Here is a 16,489-nt window from a genome sequence, read left to right as displayed (position 1 = left end):
ACTGGATGTCGAAATTTATCCAATACTTCAGTTCAAGAAAAATTCATAGGGTTGATGGTGTTTATATTTTTTGGACTAAACAAATTTCTTTTTTTTTATACCCAGTGAACCCCTGAATGCTCCTTTGATTACTTACCTCTGTATCTCAAGCTTCCCTTCCTGCCCATAGATCCCTCATTTGGTATTTCCACTATGACAACTGGAACTACATCTATAGTCACTCCGTTTGACTTCTTTTCAATCTCTGTAGTTGGCTCTTCAGCTATCGGCTCTTTGTTCAACTGTAAACAAATTATTTGTTGGATGATAAATTGACAATCCTCCTTTATACGAGAGGCCTTTGGCCAGCAATGGGATATTTAATCGCTGTTATTACACTTTAGGATTAAATTAAATTTTACTATAGTTTATTCTTATATATGCCAAAAAAGGAGCCCTGGGTGCAGACTGTTAATTTGATTATTATTAAAAAGTGGTAGATCAAAATTATTTTATCGTCGTAGACGATTCTTACAGTTTGTTTAATTTGAATTACTTATGTACTTGCTTACCTTATTACCTTACTGTCTTACTAACTTACCTTCTTACCTAGACGTACTACTAAAAACGTGCTTTTATTTCTATGAGTCCGAGTAGTCCAAGATAGAATTGATCGACATTACCTGTAAGAAGGATATGGTAGGTTCCTGCAGTTTCGTCGCGTGCTCTTTACTCCTCATGATATTTTCATCTGTTTGCTTCTCTAAGCTCAATTTGTATGCTTTGTGTGTTCGCCACATCTGTCGAGTGAAGGTTATATAAGTAACTAGCTGTTGCCCGCGACTTCGTCTGCGTGGTTAGAAGATATAAGTTATGACTTTTTCTTCGCTCCTATTGGTCGCAGCGTGATGATATACATATAGCCTAAAACCTCCCTCGATTAATGGTATATTCAACACAAAAATATTTTTTCAATTTGAACCAGTAGTTTCTGAGATTAGTGCTTTCAAACAAACAATCAAACAAACAATTAGTATATATATAGTACATACATAGTATATACATAGTAATTAGTATATATATAGTACAATTAGTATATAGATGCCAAAGATATCTTCGCTACGTTTCATCGATTTTTAATTTCTCGCGCGGAGATTTTAATATTACGATAACTCATTACCTATTAACATTTTTGGCGTAGTGTAAAAGGCAATTTGTTCTATATTACGTGCATAATATATCTAACTTATTTATTTGGATAAGGATTAATACTGTATTGTTAAAAAGAGGTACGTAAGTAACCAATAATTTTACTGTATTAAGAAAACACATAAAAATGGTTATTGTGGGTTATCCTTGGAAGATAGACATATACCACCGCGGACTTTTTTGTAGATCTATTAAAGAGGTACAAACTTGCCATACATTGTTTTGTTGTAACTCAAAAGGTTTTGGCAGCGTTCTCGATGAAAGCTCTCGAATGGCTTAATTTTTTCCGACATGTTTAACTAATATCACTGTAATATCGTCAGTTTACACAAAACCTAAACTTATTATACACTAAAACCTTCCTCAAGAATTGCTCTATCTATCGTTGAAAACCGCATAAAAATCCGTTCAGTACTTTTCTAGTTTATCGCGAACAGACAGACAGACAGACAGACAGATAGACGCGGCGGGGGACTTTGTTTTATAATATGTAAGGATCATTGGTAGACAGATTAGCGAAATATTTTGATAACATAGAAAACGAGAGTGAACTATTACTGGAGACACACATTTCATATTAAGCTAAAGTTACAGAAGTTATAGATATAGCTATAACTTTGCGTTTGTGTACTGGACGAGCAAAACGAAATGGGCTTCTATTACATAATGGAGTCCACATATAAAGATTTACGTCACGCTTCTAAAACTTTAACGAGGTGGGGTGGTCCTTCTGGTCGTATAAATAAAGAATTACAACGCATTGCTACGCACCGACAAAACACAGGAGACTTGTCACAACAGTTAAAGTTTAGTCAGTACCTAAAAGTCTGTCACTTTCCCCTTCTTTCCCTAAGTTTTCCAAGTCTATGTTAACTTGACTTACATGGTATCCACAATAGCACAGTCCTAATAAGAACACGCAGATGAGCGCTATGAAGAACTTGTCGGTATTCTCCTCTTCAGCGTCTGGTTGTTGGTATAGAGAGTCGTACGGGTTGCGGGATGGTGGGTCTTCGACCCATGTTTTGTCAACGCTCTGAAACAATATTTGAAGCAATATTTGAAGGAGGCTACACAGCGATGATCTTTAAAGTATTAAATTAAGAATGGTTGTTAAGCGACAGCTAAAGTAAGTGTAAATTTAGTCCAGTGCAATATACGAGAATCTAAGGTGCTTGTTGACGGCAGTATTTTGTATCGTGATGGTTAGTTGAAGACCATTACCAAACACACGGAGACCTTATATGGAATATTTCTTTTGCTTATTTTTTCTTAAACAGTACCACCCTCTAAGGTTTTTGAACCTTGTGTCGTAGAGATTCAAGACTAAACAAGTATTCTTAGATCAAAGAAACTCATATCCTATGCGGTGATTCAACTCACGACCCTTCTCTCACAATAGGTTTGACATGGTGACCTCGAACCTTCGTCTATTAAAAAGAATCCTAAATAAAACCTTATGACTAACAATAAGGAAGCTGCCATTATGCGCGGCGGCCAGCTGCGTCTGGTCGGGCCAGGCCTCGTCGAAGTCCGCCGAGCACTGCGCCGAGCGCACTCCCTGCGCGTTCACCGCGTTCACTTCCGCGGAGTTCAGGCGGGTGAACAACATGTACTCTTCTAACGGCTTCATCTCGTACTCGTTTATTTCTACTAGGATATCTGCAAGATGATGTGAACTTATTATTTCAGTTCTTAATAGAAATTTATTTATGGTGGATGCCTAAGTAATTTCGCAGTTTGAAAAATACGTATTATATGAAAGAAGATAAATTTATTATCGTTTTGGAAGTCAAGACACATTTTGGGTTACTGTCGATGCTAGCGGAGTAAATAAGTTAATTTATATTTTTGCTTAAATCAGTTTGTTGTTTATCTATCCAGCAAATTGTCGCTGATTTTAACTTACTTTGCCACTAACTGCCCATTCTCTAGGTAGAATTACAAAAGAACTCCTTAAGCATTTACCAACCCGTTTTGGGTAGGTAGAACAAAATATAGTCAAGGTATATCCATGACACTCCGTCATATCATACCAAACAAAAAAAAAACAAAGTGAAGGAAGGAATTGGTAACTCACTAGACAAACACCCATTATATCCTTTATAGATCTTCAACCTCGGATCCGTAGTATTTAGGCCTCCGACCTGAACCTCGTTGGAGCCGATATCGAACACATCCCACACTATCTGAGGAGGGACCTTCTCTAGAGGAACCTCTATGCGGTCTATAAGGAGCTTGGCTTCTTGGTTTGTTCGAGTGTAGTAGATGGTGTGACGGGCACCTAAGGGAGGAAATATTGTACTAATTTATATCTAGTAAGAAGTTCTGATTTCAGTATGGATATTTAATAATTTTATAGTTGCTTTCGTGAGGATGATTCATAAAAGATGTAAAGATTTTCGCATGTTTCAGCTCAAATGGACTTTGGCTGGGTCTGAATTTAGTTGGGCAATCCCGATCCGGGTGCGTAAACAACATATATTTATACTATTCAAACATGCGACGCGTGAAAGTATCAATCCCATTTCTCTATTTTCCTTACTTATGTACAAGTATTTAACGTATACAATTAAGTGTTCATTTTAAATGAAGTGTCTTATACGAAGAGTTTATAACCCATACGCACATTTTGAATGATATATTAGCAATAAAGAGTTTGTTCCTGACCGTTCAAAAAGTTCCTATTCTTAACCTCAGCGCCATACGCTTCCTCCTCGCGATTCTCCTCGAACTTCAGGTAACCGTCCTGCGTGATTGCGACTAATAAATAGTAGCTGCGTCTGAAATTAAATCATTCAGTCAAGTGTCAGAAATAAAAACGATTCCACACTAAAGATTTTATTCGTTGTGTCGTGGGTCGTTTCAAAAACATTCAAATCACATGCACAAAGACACCCAAACTCAGAACTTGTCAAGCATTTGTTAAGCACACGAATAATTAGTCTACGCGGGGATTATCCTTGCTCAATCTGCCTCACTGATATCAATATGAAGGGTATGATATAATGACGACGTTCATATCAATTTCTTTGCACATAACTTACTTATTTTCTGTCTGAACTAACAGCAAAACAGTGTTCTTCTGCCGGAGATCGTTGCTGGAGAACGCTAGTTTTATTTTTACCTGTGGAAGATGAAGCTGGTTAGCTGATGTATTGGAATTTCTAAATTGCCAGGTATTTGTTTTGACGATAAAATAATTACTACGAATTAATCATTAACTCGGTTAAGATATGTGGATGAGAGTTTTTCAATCTTCTTTCAAAGCTCTGCCCAAAGTCAAACACACACTGAGTAGTTAAGGCTAAAGGAAGACCTCGCAGCAGGCCCACAAGAAGATGGCGGGACTTAATTGACTCTTCCGCACGCAAAATGGCTTCTTTTAGCCATAGTCCGAGATAAATGGAAAGATGAAAGAGATACCTTTGTCTTGCAATGGGGCACTAGTTTCCGATAATGAACAAATAATAAGACATCCTGAGGAACTAATCCAAATATATAGTACCACTGGACTTTTTCCATATCATATTCCCCATATTTACCTTAAACACAGGCCCTGACAACAAGAATTTCCTTTGTAGTATACTCTCTCCATTAAAATCAGCTCCCTTCTCCTCCACACAGTACTCTCCGAAGTAACTGGTGAGCTCGCAGTCACAGCTGCTCTCCTGGTTGGTGAAGTCTTCCGTACAGATGCCGCCGTTCTTACAGGGTTCCGAATCACACTTCATGTTGCATTCTGGTAGAACTCCTGTTAAGTCTGAAAGGAAGGGAAAAGCTGATGTTTAAGGTGGTTTAGTCATTGTCAGTACTAGATAGATGACACATCCAACTTTGTTTTAAAATAAAAAACTACTCAGCCAAACTTCATGAAAGGTTTGGGCCAAATTATAGTTATTTCACGTTAAATGAAAAAGCAAAATCTGAAGTACTCAGGTTACAAAATACCGAGAAATTGATAACCTTCTCCTTTTTCAAGTCGGTTGATAAAAAATGTTAAGAGCCTTAGATAAGCTTTATCACTTTAGGGTATGAAAAAAGATAATATGCATATAAAGTGTATCAAGTGAACCTCAATTGTGGACAAAAAATTGCAACTTTTTGTCGCAAACATGCTATGACAGAAATGTAGAGAGCTTCCTTCAAGTGCTTCCGCATTTGTTCCTATATTACAGCTGTTATCGCCGCACGCGTTCACACATGTAGCCAGGTTGCATTCGAAGGTACTTTGTGTGACATGGAAGCCGTATTGAGTTATTTAACTGCATCGATATTCTAGAAAACTATGCCATATTGTAATGCTACTGGGCAAGTTTAGCTGTCGGTCCGATTCGCGCCATTTGGGGTAAACCGAACTTTAACAATTTTATTTCTTTGCGAGTTTTTAATTATTCCTTCTTGACTCAAGGTACAAAAAAAAACGTGACCATTTTTCTTAAGACTACTTAGTTATTATAATAAATCCTAGGAATCACTATAGTTCCTTTCTGTATTAAAAAATAAGACAAATACACAGCGATACAACCGTTACAAGCTGAAATCTAAATTACCTTGATCAATATTCTGTAGCGCCTTCCTGGACAGATCAACCACATGGTCAGCGATCTTGAATCCCCTGACACAGCCGACATACCCGCCCTGCGGCAGCTGCTGCGCGCGGGCGGACAGGTGGAGGGAGTACGGGTCGAAGCCGCCCAGGTTCATCTGGAAGTAGTCTGTGGGCGGGGCGGGAGGACGCTGTGGACGGATCACCTCTGGAACAATATACACATAAGCAAAGAATCGTTCTTACAAAGTGACGGCCTTCTAAGAACATCCACCGACATACTGTCATGCAAGAATAAGGGTCTGTGTGCTTTAGGGAAAATGGGGAAGTATTTTCTATAGAGGACGGCTTCCAGTAGAAGTAGATTTAGTTGCTGTAACTAATCTAAAATGTGTCTTATGGTTTAGTAGTAGTGGACTACTAGTCCAAAGGCCTGGAACCAAAGGCCCTTGGTTTCCAATATGTGGTATCGATAGCCACTGTACGCTTCGTGCTACGGAGTACAGATTCCGGTGTAAACAAATCATGTTTATTTTTCAAATTTTGTATTTAAAGGTATTTATAACCTCTTGTTTAATGACGGCATTCAAAATAATTTTGTAATGAAAGCTATTTTAAGACTTCATCTATCGATTGCTATGAGCATTTAAGCCAAAACTTATAACAACTTCTGTAACTTAAGGACCTGTCGAAGAAATACAATAAATCTGCAGGTTTATCGAATATCAAAGTGATTTATTTTATGAACTAGACTAGACATAATTACATGAGTAATAACCATATTTTGCGACAAACATTGGCAATAAATAAGTAAATTACTGTAATAGACAACTGTACCTTGTAATTTTTCTGATAGTTTTCATTGTCGTTATTGGCGTGCAACATGAAAAGTTTAAGGTATGATAAATGAAGACCTATTCCGCAACCAGTAATTTTGAACTTGAAGCGGTAAAAATTAAATTTAATGTAGATGTTAGTTATTTGCAAATAGGATTTGTGATTTTAGGGAATATGAGGTTGAAGTATGGATAGGGACATGGGTGCATATGGAAATTTCCATTTTTTTTAATCTCCTCTGCTCTCTGGGGTGTTATAAGATTGACGTGTCTGTCTTTTTGTATGTCATGTCATAGCTCATGGTCGGATTGAGCGATTTCAAGTAAGGTTGTGAGTGTTCTTAGTCATGTTGAGTAAAAATCATGTAATAATGCCATCATATCAAAGTGAAATAGTTGGAAGCACACAAATTAATTATTTTGCTATTGCACCGTGCCCCTGAATCATCCTAAAATTCTTGTCCATAAGTAAAAAAAATGCAAAAACGAGAGAATTCAAGAGGACTAACTTCAATCAAGAATCTTACATCTAAATGAAGAAAGAGTCAAATAACTTACCCAACTCAGGATTAATCCAAGGCTTATTAGTATAATTAGTCAAAAGCTTAGCCGTCCTCTCTATAGTCGCATTATTCTCATTGACATGCAAAGTAGTAGAATTCTCTGTCCTTATAATGGCTATCTGAACACTTTCCCCTTGATTAATCTTCTGATACGTCACATTCATCTGTATGATCTCATCTTCATCGTTAAACAGGTATATGATTTCTGTACCATTTTGTATAAAGAGGTGTATGAAATTGTTGAGATTGTCATTAGCATATAGTACTAAAGCGTTGTCGTCGTACGTTCGTAAGTTCATTAATACGTTTTCCGTCATCATTTTCTTCAGACGATGTTTTTCTGCATCCGTTGCATTGTCTACTAGATAGTTTTTCTTTAAGTAAGATTCTTTTGTTTGGAATGTTAATGCTTTTTCGTTTATATCTGGAATAAGCTTAATATTAGGTATAAGCAATATTTAGAGAGAAATTACCTGAAGCGAAAATGTTATGTATCTTATGTATTAGTTTAAATGATACATTTTCAGTGCCAACCTGCCAAAATGTATTGCATAAGAATTTTTATCATTACTTTTGACAGTCATTAAATTTTAAAGCTTTAAGTTTTCAAGGCTTTAGGTACTTTTAGCCAATGCAGTGGAAAGTTTTCAAGGTATCCCAATGCAAAATTTGTTGTTACAAAAGCATACAACGATGTTGTTGAAGCTTTTTAAGAACAAGAGAAAGGTTTTTAGAGGAGTTTCAGTCAATCACCAGGTATGATGAAGGTGCTTAAAATTACTCTAGATAGGGTAGATTAGTTTACTCGTGGAAGGATTTGTGAGAGATCTTTGCACAGCTATGGGCAACGGTGGACTAGATAAAAAGTATAGGGTAGCACTTGTTCATTGTCACAAAATAGACAGCAGCCTTAGTGCTCTGGCTGCGGAGAAGAAACGACGCAACAAACTCCACGGCATAGCATGCTACCTCTCTTTTTACAGTTTTGTATATACGTTGAAGAATCTGCTTGATAATTTTCTCCATGAGACATCAATAATAAGGTTAATTCATACTTACTTTCTTCACAATGAGTCCCCAAATGGGCCCACGGATTCTTACATATACATTCGTAACTCGACCACAGCTCCTTACAAATGGCCCTGTTTTGACACGGATTGGGCACACAGGACGGCTTACAGTCCTTTATGATCTCGGACAGATGGACAGACATGTAACTGTAGATGTCTAAGATCTCACCGTTCACGACCAGACCTCTGAAGCAGCCGATTAAGCCTTGGTTAACTGCTGATTTCTTTAGATGTTCCCTGTGAAGAACAATTAGGACTGATAATGGGAAGTGAAAGATTTTTTTTAAACGTGCTTCAAACCAAAAAATAACGACAAGGCATTTGATCGCCTTGAGAGCCCTTTATGTTAACAAGTCAGTTAAATTTTTACTACCACTATTACCATTTCGTCTTCGAAAAGGAAAAAAATTGTAATATTGGCTCATCACATACACACAGACTTAATATTGAAACGTCATAAACCTTACCTTGTTATCCTTATACTTACTTATTCCTTCCAAAAACATTTATACTTACTTCCAAATACCGCAATAATATACAGCATAACTCTACTTACGCAGTAGCCCCACCAATGAACATAGACCCCTCGAACGGTCCAAATTCCTCTTCCAACAGTAGGTTCAGCATCTGGTACTCAGTGTTCAACATAAACCGGACGTGGTAGAAGTTGTAGTCGATCCATATCTTGTGCCATTCTCCACCGTTCAGTTTTCTTTTAGAATTGATAACTAGTTTTCTGGTGGTACCAGTGTTGAGGGTAAAGTTGAAGGTGAGCTCATGTTCTGGAAATAGAACATTAGAATATACATTTTCAGTAATGGTTTAATTAATATCGTCAAAATATAGTGCATGCTTTGCTTGAGTATTGCTTAATAATAATAATACATGATACAAAAACACAATAAGTAAAAGTTACTGATCTAATCTTCTTGAAATAGCTTATTTCATAAGTCGGCTGCAAAAAGTTTTATATATATCATGCGAAAAAGATGATCAGATCAGAAATATTAACAAAAATAATAAAATTTTATTACATCTATCCAACCCATATAAACCCATAATTAACCCGATATTAGAAATGCTAATTCTTGTAGACCATAAAAATCTCTGTCTAAATGTTAAAATGACCAATTTGAGTGTTGTCTGATAAACGTAAACTTAACTTACGGAAACCGACAGCCCCACTGAATTTTGAATACATAAAAAATTATTAATAATGATAAGACACACACTAGACTTATATTAAGACCACTAATTAAGACAGCCATAAAACAAAAATCTTTTTTATATTAAACTTACCGCTAGTCAAAGCGACCATAAAAGATGGATAGTTAGGTCTGATGGGAGGCTGGAACAACAGAATGGCGCTGGTGCCAGTAGTTCTGAAGCTGAAGGCGATGTCACCCTTCCTCCACCCCGGGACTTCTATGTACGACTGTGAGGTAGTGAATGTTACTACGTAGCGTTGGGTGTCTAGGAAAATTGAATGCCGCATTTTTAATACTCTTCTTTCTACAGTCGTTGAATATCTGTCCTAATTATAATTTCATTAATTAAACAACGAACATCCTCTTTTTTATAAGGCGAGGGAATCTTCGTGGAAATTACTTACCTACCTTTATAGACAATACAGATGATGAGAATTTTGTTTCAATGTCCAACTGGTTCTTGAAGAATAATACTTTTTTTGCCCCACAAACTTAATTGATCGAATTGTGGAAAAGTGGAAATTGGTGAAAAAGTCGCAAAGTTACAAGCACAAGTCACATTCTAATGATAAACTTACTAGTTTCAACACACTCGAGAGGTCCCAACGTGATTCTTCCCTGAGCATCTTCAGGTAGATCCTTCTGCTGTAAGAAGAACATATCAGTGATACCGAGGCTGGAGGGTTCCACGAAGGTCCCCTCGTCGCTGTGCCACTTGCCGTCTTCGTTGGAGTCGCAGTTGCAAGACTTGGTGGCGTTCACACAAGTCGCATTTACACCACAGGGGCAGTAGCCTCTAGAAATTGTTTGTTGAATAATTATCAACATTTACTTTGACCAAATCTTCTTCGACTTACATATGATTATTAGGAAAACCAAAATTTTGATATTAGTAGTTAAGCCAAAAGACCTAATTTTATTGAGAAGTTGAATAAGTCAACGTATTTAAACCCACCTTTTAACACTCCCCAAGAAATCCACAGTGTTATTAGACGAGGATATGAACCAGGTCGCGCTGTGCAGTTCGAGCGGCGCTTTCATACAGTCATACTTGATGTACTGCCGGCAGTACAGCGAGTGGGAGATCAGCTCTTGTAGCATCTCAGCTGTGAACTCGCGGTACTTGATGCTGAAGCTGAAGTCGTTACCGGAGGCGGAACGGACGTCCTAGAAGACGATTTGATATAAGATGGAGAGAAGACTGTTAACTTTGAATGTTTTGAGGCAAGTATTGGTAGTTTGAGAATTTGTCAATGAGTAGATAAGCATGTCTTCGTATTTGTAACATTCTAGGTGTCATTAAAAGGATCTTTGTAGAAAAGGCATGTGTTGCTATAATTTATAAAAATGTATTACAAGTAAGTGGTTGTACTACTCTTACTATAGTTATCATTCGATTTTATGAGTCAATGTTAAGAATTGATAACTTTAAATGTATAATATTGTATCTTCTTCCTATTATTCGTACTAAAAGGAACTCAAATCAGGATTTTCCACAGTTTACAGATTATGTAACATTTAAGTACTTACAACTTGACTAGGCAGATTATGTTCAACCACAGTTGTTGACGAATCTGCTTCTATTTGGAACTCGCATTTCACATGAGCAGGAGGAAACTTGCCATTACCATCAATATCTATGAGGTAAACGTCATTCCTAGTGTAACCAAGAAGGGCTAGCTCTTCACAAGTTTTGCGGAAAGTTGCGAAATGGCAGTTCTCACCAATATAACCTTGAATTAAAAATATTTCGTCAAAACAAGTTACATTAAAGACAACAGTAGTGAACATGATGAATCAGATAAAATATGCAAAAAACGTTAAATGAATATAAATTTGAAAATTACAATTGATTATTATCGATTGTCATTAGGTTGAATACAGTAAATTTATATTAACAACCAAGAGTTAATTTGATTGAATGACACTGATCACTAGACAAAAATTCCTTAATGGATTCGTTTTGTTGGAAAATACGATAATATCTAAAGAAAAACCCTTACCAGTATTATCACAATTGCAAATAACTCTGTCCTCTCTAACCGAACATATACCTCCGTGTTCACAAGTATTAGGTCTGGTACAAGGGTCCACATATCTGCAGTCGTCTATCGCCACTTCCCCGACGACTCTCTCAGTCATTATCACGAATCTCGGCTCAATTAGCAAGCCATTTATTTTTATGTTCCTCATGCAACCAATTAGACCTAAGTTGGCTGATTTCAGACCGCTACCTATAACGATTTTGTCTTGTAACTCGAAGTCTAGACCTGAGAAAATGGGTAATTAGTGAGAAACAGAATTGTCTTCATTTCCTGTGTTAGTTATTACATATTCAAGTTGTATTTCGGGGTAAATTTCATTTGCGCGTTTTATTTATGCAATTTTCCAAGCAAATCAACTTTGTTAGTACTATCTACATACCAATGTTTTTTTTTGTTTCTCTCTAGAGAATAATTTCATCAAATAAACATTACATAACTTAACAATATTCTACCAAAGGCCGCTAAGCAATACAACAATGCCTCATCCAACTGTCATCATTAAAAATTGACTTTTCGATGACCTTTTCTCTAATCGTTTCCATGTTTCAATACAGTCCATCAATTTTAAGTACTGTTTGATTTGTAATAACAACGAGTCTAACAGCAGTCATCTATACTGACAACATTTTTGTTTGTGGATCTTACGGATGAAATGATATTGAAAAATCTTTAACCCATAGAAAGCCACGTTATTTGTTAGTGTCGTCAACTATTCGTTAGTTCAAAAAAAACCGAACAAGTTTCTAATAGATCTTCCGAGAATGTTAATCTTTAACGTAGTTTAAGGTTTGAATTCAGCATGTTTGATTATTTCAGTGGTTCTGAAGTGACTTACCGAACATTTGGACATGTTTATTATGATGGTCGACAGTCATCTTGATCCTTCCCTTTCTGTAGTCTAACTCGACGTTGTGCCAATCGTTGCTCACGTTGAACTTCACGGATTTTAAAACCGTCACGTTTTTCCCAACGTCTGATACAAGTTCGAATCTAATCTCTTCTTTGACCATCCTTACCTAGATCATTACGAAATGTAGTAGTTAGTTTTTGTATTGTTTTTTGAAATATAATTAACAGCTGCCCAATCTCGCTTATAGATACAATAGTTAAAGAATAGCAATGTTGACATTTCCACATCTCGAGTCAGAAAAATATTAGGATGTTTATAGTTAAAAGTTTCCTCTTAAAATAAGTTTATCTAATACTTTAAGTGTATAATGCACTAGATTTCGGTGTGCTGGTTTATCAAGAGTTGTAACAAAAATAAACATTGAGATTTTTGTATAAAAATTCGATAGTAAAATTGAATATCATTAAAATAAGATTTTTTATCTCAAAGTTGGAGTGCAATTAAAGCGATGTTGGAAGACGTAACATTTAAATTAATAGACTAATAAGTATATTTTACAGAGATTCAGGTTACATAACAGTGATCAATCACAGTTATTTAACCTGAATGTAACTGCGAGCATTACAGCTGTCAGAGATTTAATCTAGGGCTTATGACATCTGTTCTGCGGACCTACAAGCCCATAACCACAATGAATATGAGGAAGAGAGACACCGCTATACAGCTTGTTATGCGCGCTCTCTCTTCTACAGCCCAAGTCTAGCTTTAAGAGTGGTGGTAGAGAATCTTGTTATGAATATCCAAAAGAGGTAATATTACTTGTTTAAGTAAATTTTGTTGCCGCAACTTGACACAGAAGTCTAGACTGAATTTGCATTTATATGCAATTAATTTGTATCTTGTTAATTTGTGTTGTAATTAAAAGTGTTGTATAATGAGGCTGAGTGTTGGAGATTTTTGTAATTTTGCTTTTTTTTAGACCTAGATGTTTTAATTTGTGTTCATCAAAATTAGGTGTGTTGTTGGTAAACAATTTGGTCTCTAATGCTCAGATACAAAAAAATGAGCTTCGGGAATTTGCTTTATTTATACTATCTTCTATTGGCTTACTTCATTTTCGATTCAATTAAGTTTTGAAATAAAATCAAGTAAACCACTTCAGCTTCTAATTTACATATAAAAATATACAGAGACTTGTTTGTCCGGCGTTAGATATATTTAAAACTTACCTCCCAGTAACCTTGCGTCGAAGTCTGACTATAAGCCAACACCGCCATATTCTTGCTGGTTTTAAAATCAAACTTCAGATTAACGCTGTGGCTCTGATTCAACGGCCACCAAATATGGGATGTGGCGAACGGGTACGTTATGGGTATGACTTCAATATCAATATCTTCAAATTCAGGATCCAGCACCCCTATGTAGTGGACTTTAGGGTTATTTTGCTTTAACTCGTACAAAATCGAAACGTCATTGTAGTACACGTATTTCAAGTTGCCAGCGAAATTGTTGAACGATTTCAATCCTTTCATTTTGTGTAAATCTGGGCCACCGCAGATGTAGATCTCGGGATCGATGCATACGAAGCGAGCGCTCCCGGGCAACTCGTAGTTCTCTGTCATGCCATCCAGATACACATTCACAGTCTGCTCTTGCAATATAACAGTCAGATTGTGCCACATATTATTATTGACTTTTTCCCCTAAATAATCTTCTACCGGTCCGTCTCCTAAATCAATTTGTATGGCAACTTTTTCATCGTGTATTGATAAAGCGATGTAATGATGTTTGTCGTCTATTTGTCCGCTCGCATAGAATAAAGCTGAATCGTCGAATCGAGTCTGTGAAATTGTAAGATCGTTATTATTGTTTCATAACGGTGTATTTAATTTCCGAAACATTCCGTTCCGAAAACTGTAAATGATGTTACGGATGTACTGAAACGTCGATCGGTGTTTGTCACCATTACCTCTGAAGACATGACATGTATAAGGTATAATTTAATTTCATATACTTAATGTTCTGACGAGTTCTTATTCTAGTATATTTCTATAAATACGTGAGGTTTTTAACTCTGGCTTCCCTTCAAAACGCGTAAATATTTCGGCTTTTACGTGAGAATTTGTAATTGTCTTTCTTTTGTCTATAGTTTCTTATTTTATTAAGATTATTTTTGCTCTAGATCTTTTTTTGCTCTAAATATTTTTTATTCACTTTTTAAAGCAAAAAGAATTAATTGACAATCTTTGTTCTGTGAATCCGTGTTTAATTCGGTTTGTTGCAAGAACACCGAACCTAAACTATCTTCACAAGCAGTAACTTCACTTCATAACAACCAATAAACATGGTAGTTTATACCATAACTTCATTAACTATTCACGGAGAACATTTATAGCAATTGTAGAAAGTGAAATGGAAAAGTTATATTTTAAAGCTTAATGAACGCGTTGATAGAAAATTAATACTTCTGACTAGGATACAAGTATAGTGATATTAAGTATAGTATTTATTGTATGATTGACTTTTATAGATGCAAATTGATGAGTGTTGATTGTTTTAATAACGTGGTAGCAATAAAGTTAATGACAAACTGACCACATTTGCAACTATAAATAAAACTGGTCATGAACGGACCCTTACTTAATATTGGTCATTTGTCAAATTTATGACTAAACCAAACTTTGGTAACTTCGATTTTTAATTAGTTTATTGTTATATCGGCAATAGGGGGTCATCAGTGAAAATTCAAACTGTCGAATTATCACGGTTCACTATATACAACCTGACGTTACACATGGACAGATTGGACATATTTTTTTAACCTTAATTTAAATTTAAAAACGCATTCGAAGCAGTCGCCCGTTGTGTATGCAGTGTTCGTATTGTTCAGCTTTACATGTACCTATATCAAGAGAAAATGTAGCAATTTGCTTCTAGCTGTTGTTAGCTGAACACTTTGCTTGTAATTTAACGTGTTTGCTAACGTTTAAGAACTTGTTAAAGGTACGTTGTATCAGATTTGATGGTTAAATACTCGAATAAATCGTTCCTTATCCAATGGAACGAAGGTTGCCACAAATAACAAGTTCCATTTAATAATCCTAAAATAAATCGTTTGCCTTATCTAAATGTATGCAAAACGTTTTAAAGTGGTTCGCCTTTTTATTTGCATGTGATTATGTGTTGCTTTGTGCTGAAACGAAATTATTGATTTTGTTGGTGACAGAGGTTAAATTTATTTGGAATTCGCTGCTGTTTGTTAACTTTTTGCTTGTAGAACAACAATAAATTGACTTATTTTGGTTTGAAAGAAACTGGTAATAATTTGAGAGGGGTGGTAACAACAACGTTCTGCAGTGGTTTTTTTAAAGATGTCTAAGCTATATGGCCTTTCAAAAAAAAATCAAATCAAACACCTTATTTACATTAATTTGAGCCATTCAGAAGTGCCACTCAAAATAAATCCTAGACTAATAAGTCAATATTCTCTCAGAGTGCCGAATCTAATCAATTGCATGTGTACATAAACATCCGTTGTTTCTGGCAGTTCGTTTTGTAAATAATAATTAACAATATTCCACAACATTTACACAACGCCATCTAGTGTTAAACTAAGCAAAGCTCGTATTATGAGTTCTAGACAACTGATAAATTAAAACATACTTACAAGTCACATATTTCTAAATACATACATACTCGTATTATAGTATACCGAGGCACAGAACAAAAACAATGGTGTCAGACACAACACTTGTTATTTTCTTAGCCCCATCTTTGAGTCACTACATTTAGACATGAAGTTATTATTACCTATATAGTCAGCTTAGCAAATTATTCTACTTCCCAAAGGTCAGTGCAGTCGTTAATTTACATTGTTCCGATGTTATTTATACAAAGTATTTCTGAAAATCCTTGACCTTTTATTAATCTGGCTTTTATATTAAAGGGTAGGCAGGTATAGGTATAGTTTTATAACTATAGGTGTTATAATATAAATAATAGAATATTCTATAATAAGTATGGATATGTAAATGCCCCATTGCTAGAAACTGGGCGCTTGCTATGAAGGGAAGGTTTGAGCATTTATCGACACACGCCGGATGTGATTTCGGATTTCAATATTTGGAATCCAGGTTTCCCCAGGATGTCTTCCTCTTAAAAGGCGGCCTAAAATGAAAAA

General features: G+C 35.8%; 1 protein-coding gene across 1 annotated transcript in view; it reads right to left on the bottom strand.

Annotated features, from left to right (window-relative positions):
• Positions 1 to 16,489, bottom strand: part of LOC113497231 (contactin-associated protein-like 5) — a 29,093-nt gene that overhangs the window by 780 nt on the left and 11,824 nt on the right. Inside the window, exons 9-27 of the mRNA XM_026876692.1 lie at positions 13,539 to 14,150; positions 12,295 to 12,475; positions 11,418 to 11,684; positions 10,945 to 11,147; positions 10,370 to 10,581; positions 9,993 to 10,210; positions 9,506 to 9,679; positions 8,763 to 8,988; positions 8,196 to 8,443; positions 7,132 to 7,560; positions 5,742 to 5,945; positions 4,734 to 4,951; positions 4,236 to 4,315; positions 3,859 to 3,971; positions 3,269 to 3,472; positions 2,657 to 2,850; positions 2,072 to 2,224; positions 663 to 779; positions 137 to 281 (exon numbers count right to left, since the gene is read on the bottom strand). Coding sequence (XP_026732493.1) covers positions 137 to 281; positions 663 to 779; positions 2,072 to 2,224; positions 2,657 to 2,850; positions 3,269 to 3,472; positions 3,859 to 3,971; positions 4,236 to 4,315; positions 4,734 to 4,951; positions 5,742 to 5,945; positions 7,132 to 7,560; positions 8,196 to 8,443; positions 8,763 to 8,988; positions 9,506 to 9,679; positions 9,993 to 10,210; positions 10,370 to 10,581; positions 10,945 to 11,147; positions 11,418 to 11,684; positions 12,295 to 12,475; positions 13,539 to 14,150 — 4,198 coding nt within the window. The remainder of the gene's footprint in view (positions 1 to 136; positions 282 to 662; positions 780 to 2,071; positions 2,225 to 2,656; positions 2,851 to 3,268; positions 3,473 to 3,858; positions 3,972 to 4,235; positions 4,316 to 4,733; positions 4,952 to 5,741; positions 5,946 to 7,131; positions 7,561 to 8,195; positions 8,444 to 8,762; positions 8,989 to 9,505; positions 9,680 to 9,992; positions 10,211 to 10,369; positions 10,582 to 10,944; positions 11,148 to 11,417; positions 11,685 to 12,294; positions 12,476 to 13,538; positions 14,151 to 16,489) is intronic.

This window comes from Trichoplusia ni, chromosome 1, assembly GCF_003590095.1.
Source record: "Trichoplusia ni isolate ovarian cell line Hi5 chromosome 1, tn1, whole genome shotgun sequence".
NCBI classification, from domain to species: domain Eukaryota; kingdom Metazoa; phylum Arthropoda; class Insecta; order Lepidoptera; family Noctuidae; genus Trichoplusia; species Trichoplusia ni.
Note: the sequence above shows the minus strand (reverse complement) of the source record. Positions and strands in the feature narration are given on the sequence as shown.